Below are 15,811 nucleotides of genomic sequence, written 5' to 3' on the forward strand. Positions count from 1 at the left end.
TGGATTGTTTTCAACAGGAAACATCTTTCTCATTTCAATGTCTGTATTTCTGAGCAATGCATTGGTTCAGAAAGACATTGTTTACACTGATCTTTTTTTCGCCAAATTGGATTAATATCGCAGGTAGCAGTTTCACTCCGGTTTGATTTTAATCTGCTCACAATAAAACACTTTGCCACTCTCGTATTAACATACAATGTGTGTCACAGATGTATACTTGCACGCTGATGATATGCACAGCACTGTTCATACTTCAGTTCCACACTGGAGCTCTATTTTTCTGCCCCTCCTCCTCCTCCTCCTCCTCCTCTGCTCTTCCCTCTGAATGGCTCTCAGTGGCGGAGGGGAGTCGTGGCAGTGAGGCAGCTCTGGGCCTGAAGGGCACTTTTCAGCCTGGCCAGACACACTCGGGCCTTGCTGCTTGGCTGCGCAACATGGGTCACCGCCTTACATTAGGAGGACCCTGCCAGAGCCAGCCAAGCGGAGCCCTGCAACATACCTGAAAATGAATGTCTCTGATCCGATTCCTTCTGCAACAAAAACAAGCGTGTCTGATTGTGCTCAGAAATGAAATATGAGCATCACAAAGGTGCTTTACATAAAGATGTCTCATCAGAGGATGGATTTTCCAGCCATAAATCTTTAATCACATTATCTCTGCAATGATTATAAAAAACCAAAGGGGTGGCCAATAGTTTGGGTTGTACTGTATCTTGGCACAGCGTGGAGATGAAATGTTCTCATGTTGAGCCCCTGGGTGCACGGGTGGTTCTAGAGGGGTGCCAACGGTGGCCAGAGCCCCTGTAACAATGAACTTTGACCCCGCTGGTGTCCCTCTCTAAGGAAGAGTTTATAATGATAACACAATTTTAAGCAGCATTGTGCTGTAACTAGCCGAAGAATGCATTTTGTTTTTCATAATGTAATTTAATACAAAATGAACTACTTAAATGGTATTTTATGTTCTTTTGTGCGCTATGACGTTATACAAAACTGAAAATGTTGAACACTGTCTGTTTTGTCCCGCATTAAATGTGCAATGATTAAATCACTTTAGTTTATTATGAAGATGTTTGTACTGTAGCCAACGCTTTAACACAATAGCAAAACAACCTAGGATTAACTCATTCAGAAAATAAGTTTTGTGTAGTCTAAACGGAAAGAAATCTAAAATAAAAAATCTAAAATACCAGAATATAAGTCGACTTCAACAAGATACGTTGACTTAAATGAGCTATGTTAACAGATTGCAGTATTAGGTTATTTGAAAGCAATAATAATAGTTTAAAAAACAAAAATACAAGGTTCAGCTTAATGGTATTGCTTATAACCTGATACAGTAAGGTGATATTTGTTGACATAATACATTTAATTAATGTCAACGTTTCAGTTTTCAGAGTGCCCCCCTAAGATTGGTCTAGAACCACCACTGCCTGGGTGCTCCTGCTGGGGTCAGAGGGGGGGACTGGAGCAGACCCTCTGTGTCAGCTTCTCTTATTTATCTGGAGTTGAGTCTCTATTCATCACTCCATAGTATCCCACATCTCCCAGCTTCTCCTCCGCATCCACCTTTACAGTGCAATGATCGACGTTGCATGAGAGGCACCTCAAGGTGGGGCTAAATGGTCTTATATTCCCAATCATGTCGCGTAGGCGGAGTCTGCCTCTCATGCGCTCTGCCCAGCCTGTACTGTACATGACAAAAGCAAAAGGGGGATGGAGTGAGTGAAATAAATCCACACTTCTTATTTCTCACAGTCACTTTTTTTTATTGTAATTTGGCAGGAGGAGCGGAATCACTGCGCCACATTACAAGAGAAACGTGTCCTAGTTCATGTTCAGCAGCCTTTTTACGCACACCCTGCTCTCCAGTGAAGGCAGCAGCACTTCAGATCAGATTTCACATTCAGCTCCGACCAGCTGAGAGAGAGGCAGCCAGAGAGCAGGAGGGCTCGGATCTCCGCTTTACCCCCCCTCCCCCTCCCCCTTTACGACACCCCCGCGCCACAAGCAGCGAGGAACAACCGGGCGCAAATATTATAAAACACCACCGGGATTGTTTTCCCCTTTCTTTTTTTCCTCCTTTTTATGCATTTTTGCAGGATTTCAGCAGCGAGAGCGCCACTGAGAATTAGATAAGAGCGAGGAAGAGATGGACGAGCAGACGCGGCTGATGCACTCTCACACCGGGGTAGGCATGGCAGGGCACCCCGGCCTGCCGCAGCACATGCAGGAAGGCACCGGAGGAACGGACGGCGACGGGAGGAAACAGGACATTGGAGACATTTTACAGCAAATTATGACCATCACGGACCAGAGCCTGGACGAAGCACAAGCCAGGTAAACATGTCCATCCAGTGAGGAGGAGGCGGCCAAACTATGCGCACATTAAAAAAGAAAGGGAAAGAAAAACTAGAGAACATATTTTGGTTTTTTTTAATTTGCAATACAGTGCAGTGTAGATGGGAGTGTAAAAATAGTGCTTTGCACAGCGTTGTGCCGATAAAACTGACGATGGCATGCCTGCACACTCCGCATGAATAAGTCGCTCCTGGAAGAGAAAATAAAAGTAATAATATTTCTGTCAGATGCCAACGTGTCGCCCATTGACTGTAAATTAAATAACTTTAATTCAGTCAAGTTGAATTAAGGAGACAAAAAAATATATTTTTTAATACAGTCAAGATTTTTTTCAAAATGTATAAGCCTAATGTAATCACCGAGTTTAAATGAAGAGCTATTATATAACAACTTTATACAGAGTATGATGCATAACTGTATCTTATATTTTGTAAAATCCTCCAAATTATGTAAAACTGACAAAAGTTTTACATTGAAAATGTTTTTTTATAATGATTAAAGTTGGTAAAAGAAGCAATAATTTAAGAATTTTACAAATGTAAAAAACAGCAGATAAAGCTAAATAAAATGTGTTTCTTGATATAAAGGGATGTAGCAGGAGAACACATACTAGATGTTAATAATCTATGTTATTGTTTGTGCCTGTATTTGTACTGTGGCATTTATCTTAAATGTAAAGAAAAATTGTTAGCATGCAGCCTTGTTCATAATTTAGAGGTATTAGATGTAGTCTTTGTGTGTGTGTGTGTGTGTGTGTGGTGTGATGATGAAGCCGCTCTTGTGTTGCAGGAAACACGCTCTGAACTGTCACAGAATGAAGCCAGCTCTTTTCAATGTCTTGTGTGAAATCAAAGAGAAAACAGGTACGTTTAAATTCATTCTGCACTATAATAAGAAATACTCTGTAGAAGAATTACTCCTTAACTAGGTGAAATACACACCGTGCACACACTATTTCTCACTAATAGTAGCCAGAAAACCCCAGCCGCTCTGTTTGGGCTATTTTACCAAGAAAGGGTAATTTGCTATTCAGATCTTAGCAGAACCTGGTGTAGGATATTCAGTCACAACACAATCCAGCATATAAATTTCACTGACATGTAGGACACGTGCTTCCTCCTGTAGCTCATGAAGTCGTTTTAAACTCTTTCACAATAGGAACTGTGGACAATTACCTCGAGCAGTCCTTGTCAATTATCGTGTCAAAATAAGAATGAGTTTTTTTTTTAATGCTATTGTGGAATAATAGAGAAAAAAATAGTCACAAGCATGTTGATGTCTCCCCTTGTGAGTTAACTGTCAGTCTGGTGAATACGTCTCATTCTATTGCGTATTGTGTCTCTCTATTAAAGCGGTTGTGAGGGAGCATGTCAGCAGAATAATTGCTAGGAGAGAAATAACGTAACACAGGAGGCGTAAGTCATGTTTCCAAATCATTTTCCCTGTGACATTTTAGAAATTGGCACAGATGGAATTCAGTGCACTTCAGACAGATAGCTCATCTTTTTATTTCCTGTCTTTAGACTGATAGGACTCTTCAGAAGTTACACTGTTGAGATATTGCATTGCTTTATGCGTGTTTCACACTCATTAGGGCATGAAATCAAGTGGAAAGGATGGAGGATGAGGAAGATGTTGCTTCGCAAAGGTCAAGTATGAAGAGCAACTTTAGAAAGTTGCTCTTCATACTTGACCTTTGTTGTGTTGTTTCTGGTGCCACCCTCACCTGGTGCTTTCATGGAAGCTCTCACTGAGGTTTCCATAGGAGTTAAGCCCGGGAGTTCATCTTGAGTCGCCCCTTGCCTCAGGAGAGAGCGGAGGGGGGGGGGCTTTTTGAAGCACTCTGTTGTCTTGGTAGGTTTTAAGGAGGGGGAGTGACACAGTTATGCATAGTGTTTTACTCCCTGGCGCTCCTCAGAGTTCATCCAAAGTTCGGCTCTGCTGAGAGTACAAAGTAGCTTGGACCTCTTCCTGCCTGCAAAGCCATTCTTCTCTGTTTCTGCTGGCAACCTATAAATACTAAGGTGAAGCTCACGGAGCTTTACACAGGAGATCTGCTGTCCTGTTTGTGGAGTCTTTATTCATCAGCTTAGCTTTGTTCCAGTGAGAAACAGTTCAGATGCTTTCACTTAGTTTGCTTTATTTCAGAGAAGGGATGGTGCAAATTAATAAATACACCTGGTAAAAAAAGGAAGTTATTGCCAAAAGCATTTTATTTATCTGTAATTCCTGCAACAAACGGACCTGCAGTTTAACTATTGAAATACAGTTGGTAAAGCAGTAGAAATATAAACAAGCAAGAAATATGTAGAGTTTAGTGTTGATCATAGTATGTAGTATTTATCCGTTGTTATTGGTTACTCAAAGATCTAAGTGTTATTTTTCTGATCTGAGATGGAATTATAGTCAACTGACATTTATTCTGGTAATTTTCATTTTAAAATGTCACATTTCTTATGAAAGTTTGTGTTAAAGCGTTGCTACAGTACAAATATCATCAAAAGTTGTGAGTAAAAAAGCTTTTCCATACTCAAAGCGGTGGCCCTGCCATCACTTACTGTAAATAATACTGTTAAAAAGATCCATTTCCACTTAGCATGTCGGTCAAAAATCATAATTTCCCTCTCACACATTGGGGGAAAAAGTCATGATATGAATGTAGTGCTTCATTAGGTCCGCTCATCATATATAGAGCTTGGTAATTCATTATGAACGTGTGGAATAACAGCAGCCTCCTGGTGAACTCAGGGTGCTGGGAGGTTCACAGTTGGATGTTGTCAGTATTGTTTTGCTCATTTCTTTGAAATAGTTCGATATGAACTGACTTGTGTAAAATATTTTTAAAATAGTCACAGCTTGTTGCTCCCTCTAGTGGAATGGTCTCCTTTGGGAATCAATTATTATCTATTAAAATCACTGACGAGGGTATAAGCTTTTTTTTAATGTCATGTGCTTTTTAGTTTAAGTTTTATGGATGTCTAGATGTTAACTTCTAGCTGTGAGGGTCAGTGGATGTTCAAATTATTCTCATGATTTAAAGTTGGTTGAATGGAAGTATTGGTCATTTGCAACTAACAGTCAGTTTTATTATTGATTATTTTGCTGGTTATTTTCTACTTTACTATATTGGTTTGAAAAAGTGTGAAAATAAGGAAAAATGTCCATCCCAATGTGATTTCTTTAAGTGTTTTGTTTTGTCAGTCCAACACTTTCAAATATTCATTTAAATATGATATGAAACAAATAAAAATTCGTTTTTGTGGATGAATACAGCATAATCTAAAACAACTGCATGTTATTTAAGGGATTTATGATTAACAATTAAAACAGTGGCTAAAACATCTTCTGTGGATTCACTTAGTTTGATTTAAGTTGAATTTAATGTCTTTATTGAACAATGACCATGCGTAAAATTAATCTCAAAGAGAGAAAAGATGCTATTAGCCAGATTATAGCTAAAAGCTATTTCCATCTGCAATGGTTGCAGATCTGTACGTATTAATAAAAGTATATACTTCAGGTTCTTTATACTGACGTTAAATTAAGGCTTTGACAGAAGGCTGAAAGAATAAAAAATGCTATTGGATTTACAATAGTATTTGTGTGATAGAACCTGATCCGAAGAAACAAACCGTCCTGTCCTAACAAACGTTCCCACTGCCTTCTTTAATATTTCCGAGTGCATGTAGTCCAACAGCTTTAGCTGCAGCTGTAGCTTCTAAGTCCCGAGCTGTGAGTGCAGAGTGTATCCACAGAGTGTTCCTCAGTGAGCCCTACACTTAAAAACTGAAACGTTGAGTTTAATTAAATGTATTATGTCAACAGGTTCCACATAATGTATTAGGTTAGTTGAAAGCAAAAATATTAAGTTGAACTAAATGTTTTTAATTTGAACTTAAAATGATTGCTTTCAACTAACTTAATACAGTCATGTGTAATCTGTTGACATAATACATTTAATTAAACTCAACGTTTCAGTTTTTTCCCTGCACAAAGTGTATCCTCAGAGTGTATCCACAAAGTGTATCCTCAGAGTGTATCCACAAAATGTATCCTCAGAGTGTATCCTCAGAGTGTATCCTCAAAGTGTATCCTCAGAGTGTATCCTCAGAGTGTATCCTCAAAGTGTATCCTCAGAATGTATCCTCAGAGTGTATCCTCAGTGTATCCTCAGAGTGTATCCTCAGAGTGTATCCTCAGTGTATCCTCAGAGTGTATCCTCAGAGTGTATCCTCAAAGTGTATCCTCAGAATGTATCCTCAGAGTGTATCCTCAGTGTATCCTCAGAGTGTATCCTCAGAGTGTATCCTCAGTGTATCCTCAGAGTGTATCCTCAGAATGTATCCTCAGAGTGTATCCTCAAAGTGTATCCTCAGAGTGTATCCTCAGAGTGTATCCTCAGAGTGTATCCACAAAGTGTATCCTCAGAGTGTATCCTCAGAGTGTATCCACAAAGTGTATCCTCAGAGTGCATCCTCAGAGTGTATCCACAAAGTGTATCCTCAGAGTGTATCCTCAGAGTGTATCCACAAAGTGTATCCACAAAGTGTATCCTCAGAGTGTATCCTCAGAGTGTATCCACAAAGTGTATCCACAAAGTGTATCCTCAGAGTGTATCTTCAGAGTGTATCCACAAAGTGTATCCTCAGAGTGTATCCACAAAGTGTATCCTCAGAGTGTATCCTCAGAGTGTATCCTCAGAATGTATCTTCAGAATGTATCCGCAGAGTGTATCCTCAGAGTGTATCCTCAGAATGTATCTTCAGAATGTATCCGCAGAGTGTATCCTCAGAATGTATCCTCAGAATGTTTCCTCAGAGTGTATCCTCAGTGTATCCTCGGAGTGTATCCACAGAGCTGCTGCTGCTGCTTGTGTATATTTTCCATCCCCGGAGCTGCTGACAGCACCTGCAGGACACAATGCCAGTGTTGATCTAGGACTTGAACTCCTGACCCCCTCTGTGTATTTTTACTGGGCTGGAGTGAGGGATGGCCAACAGAAATATTGTGCAGTATAAACAAACAATGGTGCAGCAACACTCGAGAGGAAGGAACACTTTATTTAAACCACGCTCGCTTTTTTTAAAGTTCTTTTTCTGACAGACATCGTCTTCACGCGGTTTCATTCCAGGCATATTTGGGTTGTTTTTTACTTCAAAGGAATCCTGTCAGACACCGTGCGTGTGTGTGTGTGTGTGTGTGGCAATCCTAAGAAGATGAAGCGTAAAATATATAAAGCATATTAAATATAGCGTCCAAAATGTGGAGCAAAGGTAAAAACGGTGCGACTTGTTTTGTTTTGTGGGTCCCAGCAACGCTCTGTTAGGAGACGTTCCAAAAATATATCCAAACAATTTGACTCCGCTGCTATTGGCCCTTGAAACCTAACCCTTCCACTAACTGAATGTAACCTAACAGGCTGGTAAAATATCTAACAACGTAATCCAAGTTTTTCTGTCTTATTTTGTTGTTAAAACACTGATAGTTGAAACAGTTTTCTCCTCACCATCAGTTTTTTTATGATTGATGAAAAGGCCTCTTTAGATAAGCAAATGCTTGACAAACTGATTTGGAAAATGAGCCGCCTTGACCTCTGTAAACACTTCACCAACATCATAAATCTCTCTGCGGTGTCAAACAGAACCACTCCTTGACTGAGCGGCTCAGTAAATGTGCTGCTCTGACTTGCTGTTTAATTTTTTTCCCTCTCAACCTCAACAAAAGGCCGGCTTTCTTGTGGCCCTGTGTTTGTGTAGTGTAAGGTTTCAAGCCTAAGGGATCCTCCATTTATAAAAATGACTGGCCGAGTGATGTAATGTTATTCCTTGAAGGGTGAAAATAGGGTGTTTTACGGAGGGCAGCGAGGAGTGTTTGACAGATGAAATGAGCCAGAGGTCTGATTATGGAAGGTGCTTGGAAGCCTTCACTACATTGAGTCGCCCGGCATCTGCCTGTTTGTTTTACAGGCGGCACGTCACTGTATGTTCACCTCATGGTGATCAGGTAGCAGTTCAAAAGTACAATCTAGTCACACAATTAGACCACTAACTAATTTGACTATTGACCTAAAATGAATCTCAAAAGATTTGATAAGTCACGATTAAAGGATCACCACAAACCTTTATGTTTCTGGCTCTCTTTGCTGTATATCATTGGAAACAGAGTATCTTTTGGATTGTAAATCAGACTAAATGGCAGCAAACATTTTGGCAATATCGATTAATCTGAAAATTATCTTCTAGATTATTCAATTCATGGTTTATTCTGTACCATTAAAATCTGTGGGAAAAGGCCCCCACAGTGACAGGAGAACTTTTTTTTTGTTTTCCTACCAATTTCCAAAATAGGCAATAATATTGAAATGTCTAGACTCTGGAAAGTTTTTATTGAGATTCAAATTTCAAGAAAATTAGCCAATTCTCTCTTTAAGGAACCTGGTAACATCACATTTAGTCGTTTTTGCTTTTGAAATAACACACGTATTTTAAATACGTACAAATGTGGTAATTTTACAAATAGTTCATGATGGATTTTCTGTATCAGTTCATTTAAAATTCCTTCAGCTTGACATATTTTTTATAACAATGTCCTTTGGACTTTTTTGAAGTTTTTATTGACATTCACATTTGAAAGTCTAAGCGATTTATCAACATGGCATTAATAACTTCATTTATATTGAAAATAAACATTTTAGCAACATTGTCCATTCATCTGACAATAATTTTTTGAATACCTGTTATCATCTACAGTGTCCAAACTTATTGATAAACTTTAAATGTTCACACTTAGAATTCCTCAAAACCAAAGGAGACTTCTTGGATTTAATTAGTTAGTAGACTCTTTGTTGTTATAGAGGACAAAATGAATTCTCATGTATTTGAAAAACCCATCTTAAGGAGCCTCTGTTGATGCTTGGGGTTTGTAGGACTCATTGTCAGATAGGGAAGGAGTGTGTTAGCTTGTCTGATAGCGAGCTGTGTGAAGGGGCTCCGCTCTCTGCTGTCTGTCGGCGGACACATACACCCCTCCGATACGTGGAGCTTTTGTCTTCCTCTTATCCTTCCTCCTCCGTGCTGATACAGCAGGCTCACCGCCACAGCTGTTTCCCCAATCTCTGTTCAATCATCCACCGAGAGACAGAGGACCTCTGAAGTCTAATTCTGCTCAGAAGCGTGTTCAGATTTACCCTGGTGAAGCAGGACGGTGTTTGATGCAGAATCCTAATCACAGAATCATCAGGCAGTGACAGCATTGTAAATGGTGTGTTAATACCATTACAGTATAGAACAATGTGCTTACATTATACATTATGCAAATTGTCAGTCGGCTAATTGATACATGTTAATCATATTAAAGAGCTTAATTATAGGAATCTTACTGTGCCGCCATTTGTTAATTAATCCTGACATCACAAGTACGAGGAAAGAGATCTATTTTTTATTTCTTTTCTGAGAGAAGTTTCTCTGCCGCAACTCCCATCCTCCAGCGCTGCATTGTTTTTGTATTTTTAACTGGTATATTTTCAGAGTTTCCTGAAATGATGAATGATTTTTCCCCTCTTGGCTGAAGGCCACTGGAATGCACTTTGTAGAAAAATTACATTTAGCTGTGAGCAGCCCTGCCAGAGTGGAGATTACAGAATGGAGGCGAGATCTGAGTAGACTCGTAAAAGAGCGCGGGGCTCAATCTTTTACCTGCACGTCGACTCCTGTGCTCGACGCGCAGCTTAAATATCACTGTTCTGCCATTTATGTTCCCGCTCTCTGTGCAATCTCACTCGCTGCAGGCTCCGAGTTCTTTTTTATATACAGCCCTCCTTAATATGTTACGAATTTAATCAAGTCTGCAAATTTGTTATGCACGTTAAATTGAACATGCAATGGCACATTTGGTTGTGGTTGCCATACCAACCCCCCAGGAGTTCATTTTCCATAATGTAGTGTTTGGAATCTCATTTCCTCCACTTTCCCCCGCTGCTACTTGCTGACGCCACCTCCAGGCTCCAACTGTACGTTGTGTGTGACGGAAGCTCGGCTGCACGGCTTTCAAACACTGTAAAGGAGGGAGAAAGAGACGAGAGAGGGGAGAGAGAGAGAGAGAGAGAGGCCTCTCTCCATGTAGTGGAAATGACACAAATTAATATACACTACTTAAACCAGACCAAGATTAATGGTTCCCTTTCGCTGCAGCTTAGTCCCACTGTCAGTTGCCGGGTGCTCGTTGGACAAAATCAACACTAATCAACATTTATTCCACTTTTGCCCTGGGCTCTCAGGAGTCTGGCAGGACTGCAAACCCCCCCCCCCCCCCCCCCTTTTCCCTCCCAGCAATCTACCCCTCCCTTCGTCCGTCTCGCTACGCTTTTCACCTCTCATCCAGCTCCTCCATACATCACCCTCCTCACACCGCGCTGCTCCTCGGAGGAGAGTGCGCCCCCTCCTATCAGGCCACATTAGAGTCATGATAGATTTTCTCTTTTCATTTGCATCTGATATTTAACACAGCAAAGCAGTTGCTCTGTCACTTTACAGTACAAGTGTGTGTGTATGTGTGTGTGTGTGTGTGGGGGGGGTATGTTCTCTTTGAGTGTGTGCACGCTGGCTTTTGTTCGTGTGTGTTTTAAACCGCCAGTAATCTTATCTCAACTGCATTATGCATTATATGTGTTGACTCTTCACTTAGCAGAGTGTGTGGCAGGTATTTTATTTATACCGCACACAGTATTTTAAAATAACCACAACGGAAGTCAAAGGTCATGAAGTTATCAGCATTTTATACAATGTTTAATCCCAGTCCAAATCTGTGTTTCGTGATGATGCCTTTCATTTCCCTAACTGCCAGCAGTGGCATCCATCCACGAGCTACTGTCTCTCCTCAGCAGCACCCCCCTCCCAACATTAAGCATCCCGCCAAGGCTCATAATTGGCCGAGCTAATGCTAATGCAGCTACTCATGTCTTTGTCATTCCACCGGCTGCGATAAAAACACACTCCGAGGGACGATTATAATGAAGAAATGCCACAAACGTAACAGTGTCTACATCCTCACTGTAAATGTAGTTTACATGATTCAGAAATGTTGCTGTCGGTTATGTAAGGACAATATCAGTCTTGTAATACTGCTATGGCTTTGATATTACTATTTTATCATAATTTGTTCGAATATCCTAATTTACATTTTTTTGCAGACACATACATTCGAGCTGTGACAATGAGTTGAATGAACTTAGTTGATATATAATTATATTTTTATCTCAAACTATATTGATATTCCACTAATTACTAATGTAATCTTTCACGAAATTTGAGAAAATGGTTTTATCAGCCTCATAAATAATGAGATTTTGTTGGTTTCTTTATCATATTAAAAGGAATATCTATGCTTTTGGATAAACACAGATAAAAGAAGAAATTTAAAGAAGTTTGAGTTTTAAAACTGGTTTATATTTTTTTATATTTAAAAACGATTAAATAAATAATTAACAGATTTATTGATGATCAGTTGAATAGTTACAATATATTCATAATGAATAATTCATAAAAGGATTTTTCACCATATCTGATCCGACTGTGTGTCTATTTGACAACATTTATATGAAATAATATAATTTGATATTATATTATATGTATTATAATATATAATATTACATTTAAATATTCATTCTATAATAATACTTCAGAATTTGGGGTGTATGAGTCCAACAGGTGGTGTCTCTAACGGTTATTGTTGCAGCTCTATTCCACTATTCAGAGATTCTCATTTGTCCAGCTATTGCCTTACCATGTTATTCTTATAACTGCAACTAGATTTGTTGGATGAATTCCCAGCATGCATTGGGCTGAAGCCAGGTTAGCACCTGACCTTGCAAACAGTCCATCAGAGCAGCTCAGCTTTTATTAACATCCAATAATCTGAGGTGGATCCCTCCTGCAGCTCTCTGAGATTTAGAGATTGCATGTTGCTTTCTCCCCCTCTGAAGATGAAATTGTGCAAACAGCTGAGGCCTCTACTGCGTCTTTGCCAGGATATTGTGCGCGGTGTTGTCCATGTTGTAGCTTTGCATGGCCAGAGGCATTGTCATGGCACCAACTGGCCTCATTGAAGTGACACCGAGTGCTTTGTCAGCTTTGTGTCTCAGGTGCCAACTGTGCGCTTCCCAAAATAAACTGTCATGCAATGTGGCAGCACAGAAAAATGTAGGAGCATGTTGGGGCCCCCGCCCCCCTGAAAGGAAACAAATGTTCCATAGCAGAAATGCATCGTGCTTTTTGGACGGCTTCCCGGCAGCGACACCAGCGACATGGTGGGGAACTTAAAGCGTGGAGTGTGATCGTCTGCGGCGTCAGCGGGGGTCACAGCAGGCGGGAGCACCGAATTTGGAATTTCTCTGCATTGAAGCCTTTATTCATTTTTTAGGCGATTTTACTTCACTGCGGACCTGTTAGAGTTTGACAGCTCTTCGTTACTCGCACACATCCTCCTCCAGAAATAGCTGATGCTTACTGTAGTTCGCTCCCCTTCCTGTTTTATAAATGGTCTGTCATTCTCTCTCCGCGGTGCAACCGTACACCAGAGGGTTAACGGAGGATGTGCACTTGGCTGAAGTCACTTTCAGGCCAATGTCAGGAGGGTGGAAAACTCACATTCAGAGACGCCTTAGCGACCTCCAAACTGTGACCGGTGTCCGTGTCCGGATCCGGCCCTGAGCGTGTGATTCCTGTTAGATCTCAGAGTGTTCTGCGGGCTCTATAGCTGCCATGACATTTTCTATGACTAGTGGACTGAAGGTGGGACTCACGAAGGCTTGAAATGGAAGTCCAGGCCTCACCTTCGTAATGAGGAGCAAGGAGCTAATCATGCGGACAGAGGGAAGGCTTTTGTAGACTGAGACGTATAATGATGTTTCACCAAACATGGACTGCAGAGCGACATAGGTTGTGATATGATCAGTGTTAGAGGCAGGTTTGACTAGGAGGGGGTGAAATGGAGACATTACTAAATGTCCACGGGCTCACTGCTCCATCCAAGTGGGAGAATAAGCAGCAGTTAAAAACCACATAGTGTTACAAAAGCATGCTATAGAAATATGAGACTGGGCTGCTGAGGTCCGTCCGAGGACCCGTTACAGATGGCTCCATTTGTATATAATGCAAAATCAAACAAACATTTTTAGGAAATTATAAAGTAAAATAGATAAAGAAATTTGAGAAAATATTTCCCTTTGATTAACCAGGGCGGAGACATAAAATGTGTATACGTTTTTGATCTGCGAGCGTTAGCACCCTTAATCGACTATATTCTTTCAGGAAGTTCCAATGTAAACCCATGACGAAAATTAACAGGTAAAATACGGGGCTTGGAAGGAAGTGACTTAGACACAAATCGGATGGATTGTTGAGTCAAACCAATTTTTAAACATGACTTTGACCCAGGATGTACAGTTTTATGCCGAGTAAAAGGACTTTATTTCCTGTTCGTAACATCCTGCTGTAGTTGCGAGAATGCAGCATAATTCACATAACGTTTATATGATCTAAAAACATAAACCCTGCAACTGATCCTGCCATTCATTGTAATTGGGACATTGGGAAGGGGTTTATCTTCACAAAGATCAAACCATTAAATACCAAGCGTGCTGCAATAATCAGGCATGTAGTTGATTTATTGATGGACAAAAATGTAATCCATAAAAATGCTCACTCCCTTGTTTCAGATGTTCTCATTTAAAGTCTTCTCCTTGTTTATCAAATTGTAAATTGAACATGTTTGTGTTTTTGGTTGGACAAGAGAAGCAATTTTAAAGCATCAATATTGAAACTGTGGTTTTTTTTTGCCTTTTTTTGCCCAAAACAATAATAAATCCATCAAATAAATTAATTGGGAGGTAATTTATAGTCGTACTAGTCATTAGTTGCGGCATGAAAGCCAACTGGCCACCCTGTCATTGTTCTCCTGCTGATGAATGCACATGGCTGCTGCCGCTGCTGTAGGGAGATTGTGTTGATAAGTTAATATTCCAACAACAGAGATGAGATAAAGAGGTTTTAGGAGTTTGGAGGATAGCGTAACCTTGATAAAACGCTCATCTCAGTGACATTGATTTTCACTATCCATCTTCATCTGATATGAAGTATGCAAATGGTGGCATCGGCTGGGAGTGGAGTACAGTGCTGTTAAATGGCCCATTTCAAATGTTCTTTGTACTATGCTGACTTCCAAAAAATTCACTGACAGCGCGCTCTGCTCATGCTGAAGTCTTTTTGGAGACGCTTTTCCACCTCAATCCCATATCTCCTTCCATTTATCCCATGTCTCTTTAACCCCCCCCCCCTCATATTTTACCTTCCACTTTCCTTGCAAGCCATACAAATTAGGTATATACTGTCAGTGTCAGAATGGCTACTCATGAAATATTAACAGCTAGTAGAGAATTTTACATAGCCACATTTCTCTTCATTTTTAACTATGTCAGCACAGGCTGTGGAACATTTATTTGTGTGAGTTCAGGCGGGCTATTACCCTAGCAGCTCTTTTTTTATGTATGTTTCAGTTGATATCCATCAATCCTCCATCCACATGCATGTAGTCTATCTCACCTCAAATATCCTGCCTCTGCCAATGGAAGCGAGGTTTTCCAGTTGTTTATTTGCACCTTCCCACCACATCCTGGCTACATGATGTCTGGATACAATCTCCTGAATGTAACACAGTGTTTATTGCCTTATGAAAGTGGTAATTATCCCTTTATGAGTCAGATAAGACCAAATAACGTTGCATTAAACAACATATGGGGAGTTGTTAAAATGCCTGCGTGGAAGGAAAAACCCGAGCTGACTGTGATTAACAATGAGTCCAATTAGAATTCGCCTAGGATCAGTATTCCTCGGCACAAAGCGATGTGTGTCATTTTTTTCCCATTTGTCTTTAAGATGGGTGTTTTAATATTATTTTTCCAATCTCTTTTAACCGCCGGTCTCCATTCAGCTCAGTGGGCGGGGATGGCCTTTTTGTCGGATGGCCCCTATAAAGATGGAGCTGTCACTCATCTCTGGGCTTCCTGAGTCCTGAGAGGCAGCCTCAGTTCTCAGTGAGGGACTGGAACAATGACTTTTGTTGTGACACATGTGCGTTTCTGTTGAGCATTCTGTGGACAGAGTGTTACCCTCTAATTAAATTCATCCCTTCGTTCTGAATGACGCTGAAGGGAGGCGCACAGATGGTTTTCCAAATAACGATTGAATGTAATAATGCAGAGGGTGGTCATTTAGATCATGTGATTAGGTTTGAAAGCTTTTTTTAAATAATAATCTCAGTTTATTACAACTACCTCAGCCAACGAGGTAGTGCCTTTGGATAGTTTGTTGCTTTATTTGTCTGATTGTCAGCAGGATTAAGGAAAAACTACTCTTCCAATTTTCTTTAAACCTATTGGAAACGTTTAGCATGGGCC

General features: G+C 40.4%; 1 protein-coding gene across 2 annotated transcripts in view; it reads left to right on the forward strand.

The window, feature by feature from the left end:
- Positions 1-1,818: 1,818 nt before the first annotated feature.
- The window catches only part of LOC134870136 (pre-B-cell leukemia transcription factor 1-like), a 63,529-nt gene continuing 49,536 nt past the window's right edge, over positions 1,819-15,811 (forward strand). For both annotated transcript variants that reach the window (XM_063892177.1, XM_063892178.1), the window contains exons 1-2: positions 1,819-2,340; positions 3,151-3,224. In XM_063892177.1, coding sequence (XP_063748247.1) covers positions 2,153-2,340; positions 3,151-3,224 — 262 coding nt within the window. In that variant the 5' untranslated portion in view covers positions 1,819-2,152. The remainder of the gene's footprint in view (positions 2,341-3,150; positions 3,225-15,811) is intronic.

The sequence above is a fragment of the Eleginops maclovinus genome, chromosome 9 (assembly GCF_036324505.1).
Source record: "Eleginops maclovinus isolate JMC-PN-2008 ecotype Puerto Natales chromosome 9, JC_Emac_rtc_rv5, whole genome shotgun sequence".
NCBI classification, from domain to species: Eukaryota; Metazoa; Chordata; class Actinopteri; order Perciformes; family Eleginopidae; genus Eleginops; species Eleginops maclovinus.